The 6,688-nt window shown below is 46.7% G+C and overlaps 1 protein-coding gene across 4 annotated transcripts; it reads right to left on the minus strand.

Moving 5' to 3' along the window:
- Positions 1–258: 258 nt before the first annotated feature.
- Positions 259–4,895, minus strand: PENK (proenkephalin). 4 transcript variants are annotated; one of them, XM_027889538.1, is made up of 3 exons: positions 4,722–4,895; positions 4,094–4,235; positions 259–1,240 (listed from the first exon to the last, which is right to left on the minus strand). In XM_027889538.1, the coding sequence occupies exons 2-3, from the start codon at positions 4,229–4,231 to the stop codon at positions 575–577; spliced, it is 804 nt and encodes a 267-aa protein (XP_027745339.1). In that variant the 5' UTR covers positions 4,232–4,235; positions 4,722–4,895; the 3' UTR covers positions 259–574. The 4 variants fall into 4 exon arrangements, with proteins under 4 accessions (XP_027745339.1, XP_027745338.1, XP_027745340.1 ...); XM_027889537.1 differs by having other exon boundaries at positions 4,718–4,895; XM_027889539.1 differs by lacking the exon at positions 4,722–4,895 and adding an exon at positions 4,541–4,669.
- Between the last annotated feature and the right edge of the window lie 1,793 nt (positions 4,896–6,688).

A 6,688-nucleotide genomic window follows, 5' to 3' on the forward strand; every position in this document is an offset into this window, starting at 1 on the left:
ATTTGTGATTTTTCTTTTGTTTTCATATGAACTGGCTGAATGCTATGAATTATTTAGGCTTTAAATATTTATTCTATTAACTGATTAAAATATAAGAAAATGAGAAAACTAAAGAGAAAAATGTGTTTCAGCTGTTGTGTGTGCAGTACAAATTCTGAAGTTACAGAAAAAAGGTTGGCACTGTTCTGATTGCTTAAAGAAAAATTGAGATGATATTTGATTAAATGACTGAGAGAAGAATAAATAACATTTCAGAACTTTTGCAGTTAGGATGAAGAATTTATTGTATATACAATTAAGCAGCTCTACTGTAGATGTACTTCCTCTTTAAAGAAAATGAATACAGTATTCAAAATAGTTCTAGCATGGAAACTACAATACAGACTAAAACTTGACTAAACCAGAAATTAGTTATTTGTCTTGAAAGAACACAGAACCTGAAACAACAAATTGCAGGTTGCATCATTAACCTAAGACAGTAAAAAACTGTACAGTACAAGCAACACGTTACAATAACTTATGACCAATAAGGCAGTCTTTCTCATTTAGGACAAAAGGGATGAAGGGAAATGTATTAAAATCTCATAAATCCACCATATCTCTTTTCCATCTCTGGGACTTCTTTGGAATAAGTTTCCCCATCTTCTTCTGAAGGGAGAATAGAGTCGGCGAAGCGCTTAAGAAACCCACCGTATCGTTTCTGGTAATCCAGCCACCATTCTGGCCTGCCCACTCTTCTCATGAAACCACCGTATCTCTTTTGCAGCTCTTTGGCTTCATCTTCCAATTCAGGGCTGCGCTTAATACTTCTTATGAAGCCTCCGTATCTTTTGCTGACATCGCCGTCGTTTTCATTTATCTCTCGATAATGCGCTGCTTCAGGGTTATCTCCTGTTCCTAGAAGCTCCTTCAGAAGGTCAGAGGAGTTAGCAAGGGCATCATCATCTGAGTCTTTCTTCATGAACCCTCCATACCTCTTAGCCAGGATTTCTCCTCCGTTAGCTTCATCCTCTGGTTCTGCCCGATAGAGCTCATCCATTTTCTTCATGAACCCCCCGTATCTTTTCATGAAGCCTCCGTACTTCTTCGCAAGCAAATGGTTTTCATCCAGCTCTTTTTTGTCTCCTGGAGCAATGCTGCCATCCTCAGAAAGATCCAGTTTTGCCAGTTGCAGGAGCTCCTTGCAGGTCTCCCAGGCTTTGGCAGAAGGCAGTTTTCCTTCACATTCTAATGTACATGCCTGCAAAATTGATGTGGTTTACTGAGAACGATTTGATAGTAACAGTCACCTCACTGCCACCTTATCTTAGGTTTACTTGTTTATAAAAGCCATGAGCGAGGCTCTCATTGTGAGTGGTTTGGAAGGACTGTTCTTTGTGAACAGCTGATTTGGTACCTGTCTGTTCTGAAGTTCTTCATATCCCTCCCTGAAGGATGTGGTAATCTCCACTCTAAGAGATGGAATACTAGACAAGGTGGATTGTGGGTCCTGCATGTCAAGGCTGCCCCTAAGTTTCTGTTTCAAAGAGAGCCACATGAATAGTTCCTGCATCTCCCTTACACTCACATGAGTTATGATTTTTTTTTTTTTAATTTACTATTGGGAAGCTAAAAACCACTGTGGTTTGCTTCATAATGCCAGTGTAGAAGTGTATTCAATCTTCATAATTAAAAATAACATTCAGAAATTTTAGAAAAGAAGTTGCACAGCATGGTCATTGCAAAGAAGCCAGCTATGCTGTCCTGTTCAGTATCTTCAATACACTGCATAGCTTTAAAGGCTGTATTTCTGTGTGTTGTCATTAGTTTCTTTTCACGGAACAGATCTTTCAATCATGTTCCAATAGAAACATAGAAATACAGGCTCTTTGGGGCAGGAACAAAGCTCTCGTTTTGCTAGCTGGAAAGCAGTGACCATTAAAAAGAAGGAAAAATCCTAAGCTGTGTTGTTTCTGACTGTATTGAAATTCAGTACCTGCATGCATATCTCATAACCTGTCCTGTGAAGATAATAACATACATATTGTATATTGTGTCAGGGGAATTTACTTCTTGTGGAGTGATACTCTTCAGTTGCAAAAAAAGGTGAATCTAGTGTTTTTTTTGCTCTTGTCCATGGTTTTCCTACCACAATAAGAAAAAAATCATTAATATTTTCAGGAAGAGAAACACTTATTCCAACTACAGATGATGTTTTCTAAGGATCTCAATATGCTTTAAAATGTGGCATTAAACCCCACCACAGTTCTTTCTAATAGCCCATAGTCCATCTCTGGCCTTACCTGTCTTACTTGAGCCTCACTTAAATATGATTCTTTTGCATGATCCCAAGAAAGTTAAAAGGATGTATTTTGCAACACAATAATTTAACTAGCACTACATGCTTATTGTTGTATATTATACTCATGCTGTAAAGAAAATAAGATCTCAGCTTTAGTCTGATTTTGGAATTGCTCTAAATCAAAGCAAGAATGGGTCCTTCACCTTCTCAATTAGTTTTAATAACCTCCCATTGCCAGATGAACATACTCTATCTCATAGGTGTGAATGACCAGGTACAGAGTGAAAAAAAAATCTTAAACAAGTACAATGTGATAAATCTAGTTATCATGTTACTAGATGCTAGTATCTAGAAACATTAGTTTCTAAAAACTGTTCTTACATGTTTGACAAATACAAGATATGCTACATTGCATCTTTACCTATTTAGCTAATAATTGCTGTTACTGAATGGCACTTTGATTCTTTCTTAAATGACAACTGAAGGTATGCAAGAGAGACTTTCATTATAGACATCCAGAACATATACTCCAAGAAGCACGCATCCTTCCTTCCCAAAGAGCAAACTACCACTTTTCTCCTGTCCCCCCGCCCCACCCCCCACCTTGACATTAAAGCTAAAATTTGATTGAGGTCTAACGTAAGCAAAAAAAAGCAAAAAAAAAAAAAAAAGGAATTTTTTTGCCAGCCATTTAGACAATATTGCCCTTATGAACCTGCTGTGGTTAAGCGTTCTTGAGGATTTGGAGTAACCTGAAGTACTCAGTGTTTCCCAATTCTGTGTAAGACTAGAAACCTTCCTTTTGCATGCTCCCAAATAACTAGTGACATCACAGGAACAAAACTTTCCAGATCATTCAGATGTGCCGAGAGTGTGATGCCTCAATGTGCATGTATTTGAGATCCAGAACTGCAGATGCCACTGGCAAAGTACTCCGCAGCCAGAGTGCCCACCTTCTTCAGGGAGGGTGAGGGACCCCAGAATTTCACTGATCCAAATTCTTCAATTACAAGTTGAGTTCCCTCTGTGACTATACTTTGAAATAATTTTAACATCATAAAAATAAACTCCCTTTGCATTCTGGAGTTAGCAAGATTTGTCGTAGAAGCCACTGCCAAAGGGATCTTTCACATGCTTGTTCCTAAGGCTGTGCAGCACCGTGCAGAGAAGAGGATCAGCGGGAGGTACTGCTACTCAAATTAGACTTTAACCCTGCCTTTTTTTTTTTTCCCTTTGAGATTTTAGGCAGGTCCGCTGCTTTTCAGCTGGACAGCCATCCTGCCGGGAGAGCGCTCATCTTATCGTGGAGCCCGCATCCGAGGATCGGAGGGTCATGACTCCCACTCCTGTCCCACACCGCTCCCCTCTCCCTCTCCTGCAGAAATACCCTCTCCACTCGGATTTCCCTTCCTCCTAACGTTTTCACTCGGATTTTTTCTTGCTTCCCGCGGGGCTGTTCGGCGCCTGGCGTCGTTCGCCCCCATCCCCGAAAGCCGCCGCTCGCTGTCGGGAAGTGGAAGGGACGGGAGGGGTGGGGAGGGTCTCCTCGGGGCGCGCTGTGCTTGTGTCGGCGCCCCCCCGCCCCTGCCTCGGCCTCTCCACAGCGCCCCGAAGCCCGCTCCTGTCTCCTTCCCCTCTTCAAAAAAAAAGGTCTTCCAAGCGACCCAGGCTGCTTCCCCTACTATTTATTTTTGGCATTTCTCTGCTTTGCTCCCCCTCCCCTTTTCCTACCTCCCAAAGTTAAGGGCGAAGCGGGGACCGGTCCCTGCCGAGGGGTGTGCGGGGCACTGGAGCGGCCCCGCTCCCGCTTACCAGGGGGTGGATGCCGGAGCGCGGTCCCAGGCGGTAGGTGCAGGCGGCGCAGTCGCGGCCGCAGTCGGCCCGCGCCCTCGGAAGCAGGCAGGTGCTGAGGGCCAGCAGCGAGCAGCCGAGTCTCAGAAGCAACGCCATGGGGCTGCAAGAAGGAGAGATCAGCCGGCAGCCGCCTCCCCCCCCTCCCATCCCCGGCACTGCCTCCCTCAGCCTCGGAGTAGAAAAAGGCGGCACGAAAGAGTTCAAACCAACTCCGGTAACTCACACGCTTTGTGGAGCCGGGGTGGTTGCGCTTGCGAGGTAAGCGGAAGCTTAAGGAAAGCAGAAGCTTGACCACTGCAAGGCAGCGCACCTGCGTGCGGAGCAGGAGAGGACTGCAAAGATGAAGCGCCCAGAAGCTCCCGTCCAGTGAAAGTGTTCGTCCCCAGACATTTCATCCCTTCCTGCCCGCAAAGCTGGCGTCACAGGGGGAGAAGAGACCCACCGCGGAGCAGCACGGACGGCACTCCAGCCCCTTCTGGGAAAGGTTTCCCACCAGGGACGCCCCGACGACGGGCACCACAGCCCTGCCAGAGCCGCCCGGCCCTCCCTCGGCCCCCACCGCGAGCCGAGCAGTTCACTCACACACAGCCTTCCCTCGGGGCTCCCGGGAGCTGCTGGGGGAAGAAGCTGAGCCTTGCTGAAGCGTCCGCGTCGGAGCCGCTATTATTTGTAGCGAGGCCGAGCAGCCTCTGCAGGAACCCCGGGGGAGGCAGGCACAGCCGGGGGGCGCCGAGCCGAGCGCCCGCTGCCGGGGCCAGACGCGCCGCTGCCGAGCGGAGCAGAGCAGGTACGGGCGGAGGCGGCGGCACTTTATAATTCGTGACCGCGGGCAGAGAGCGGCCTCCCCCAATCGCCGTCGGGCTCCCGCTGACGCAGCGACTACGACATCGCCCCCCGGCACCGCCGCCCCGCCATCAGTGACTCCAGCGGCCCCTGGGGTGTGTGTGAGTGTGAGTGTGAGTGTGAGTGTGAGAGTGTGTGCGTGTGCGTGAGTGTGTGCGTGTGTCTGTGTGTGCCCCTGCCGTCGGGGGGGAGCAGGGGACTGGCACCGGGAAAGTTATCGGGGGAAGTTTTCACCGGGGGCGGGCGGGGAATGAGACACCGCGTGAGTCATGCGGGGGTGGGCGTGAGGGACGGGGAAAAGCACCCCGGGGCTCACGGTAGCCCCGCTCTCCGGGGCGGCGGACGCAGGTTCCCGGCAGAGCCTCGCACAGAGCCGTGGAGCGGAATTGTGGGGTTTTTGGTTGGTTTATTGTTTTGATATGTTTGTTTGTTTGTTTTTGTTTTTCCTTCCCTTTCTTATTTCTTTTTTTACTTGCCTCCCTGCCAAACCCCCAAGCGGCGGGTGCTAAACGTCTGTGCTCCATGCCTTTCTGGCTCCCTCCCCGGGCCTCAGGTGATTTCACAAGTATGGGTAGATTTGCATTGTTTTCACAAATTTGGTGGCCAGGAAAACACAAATAAGAAAGAACCAGATAGAGGCAAACCCTCAAGCTACTTCTTCAAGGTTCTCAAGCCCAGCAGCTAGGGCTGCTCAGTGTTCTGCTCCGTTGGACATCTTGTGGAACAGGCGTAGAGAGGTAACACTGATTCCTGACGCCTCTGTTTTGTAGAAGGCTCTGACCCAGCCATGCTAAGCTGTTTTTCTTTGACTGTCAGAGTCCACCTTTTATTTCCAGCCCCAATTTTTTTCTAAGTGATCTACAGTCAGTTGATCTTGTTTCAGCATTGTCCTTCACTTTAAAGAGCATTTCCCCCCTTCCTGGTGTGTTTCTATTCTCCTTAGTTCTCATTTTGCTGAAGTGAACAAGCTGTGCACTTCAGCAGTCTGTCCCAAGACAGGCCCTTTTCATGTGAATGTTCTACTCTGTATTTGCTGTACTTGAAGTTCATAATTTCTGGGCATGAGTGATGGGAACAGAACACAATATGTCAGTTGAAATTTCATTAGGACAGTAATGTGTAATTATGTTCCCTGGAGGAAGAAGACACCTCAGTTTATACCTCCTCGGATCTCATTTGCCTTTCCTAATGCTGCAGTACACTGATGTCACACAGTCACTGAGATACAGCCAGTTCTTTATCCTTCAGAACTAACAGAAAATTCAGTACTATTATTGTATGGAAACTGCGCTTTTTGCCACCAGTCTTTACACCAGCTGTCAGACTTGGGTTAAGGATGCTCAAATGCATGCCTGGATTTTCAGAAAAATGTCAATTCAAGCCAAAGACATCATTCTTGCCTGTAATCACTGTGTGTGAGAAGAGAGTTGGGGTTTCTATTTATGCAGTAATATCAACCAACTTTGTAAGCGAACCCTCAAGAGAAGAGGTAGACATTTAAAAAATCATCCCAGTGGATATATTTCTGTTAGCATGGGAAGGATCTGCATTTGGAACAGTTAGGAAATTCCTATGCCACTGACTCAGCAGGGTTGCTCTCAAGTTTGTTCTTATATTGGTTAGGGAAGCACTGACTAACTCTAGAGGTGACACATTTGAGATTTCTTTTGCTTTAAAGTTGTTCACTACTTTTTTTTTTCACTACTTTTT

The sequence above is a fragment of the Empidonax traillii genome, unplaced genomic scaffold (genome assembly GCF_003031625.1).
Source record: "Empidonax traillii isolate 1590-97213 ecotype Southwest subspecies unplaced genomic scaffold, ASM303162v1 scaffold264:size1143063, whole genome shotgun sequence".
NCBI classification, from domain to species: domain Eukaryota; kingdom Metazoa; phylum Chordata; class Aves; order Passeriformes; family Tyrannidae; genus Empidonax; species Empidonax traillii.

Excerpts from the sequence above, each read along its gene's own strand:
- PENK (XM_027889538.1), bottom strand. The coding sequence starts at position 4,231 with ATGGCGTTGCTTCTGAGACTCGGCTGCTCGCTGCTGGCCCTCAGCACC. Across the intron at positions 1,241-4,093 it reads GCTCCGGCATCCACCCCCTG|GCATGTACATTAGAATGTGA; the intron begins GTAAGCGGGAGC and ends TCAATTTTGCAG.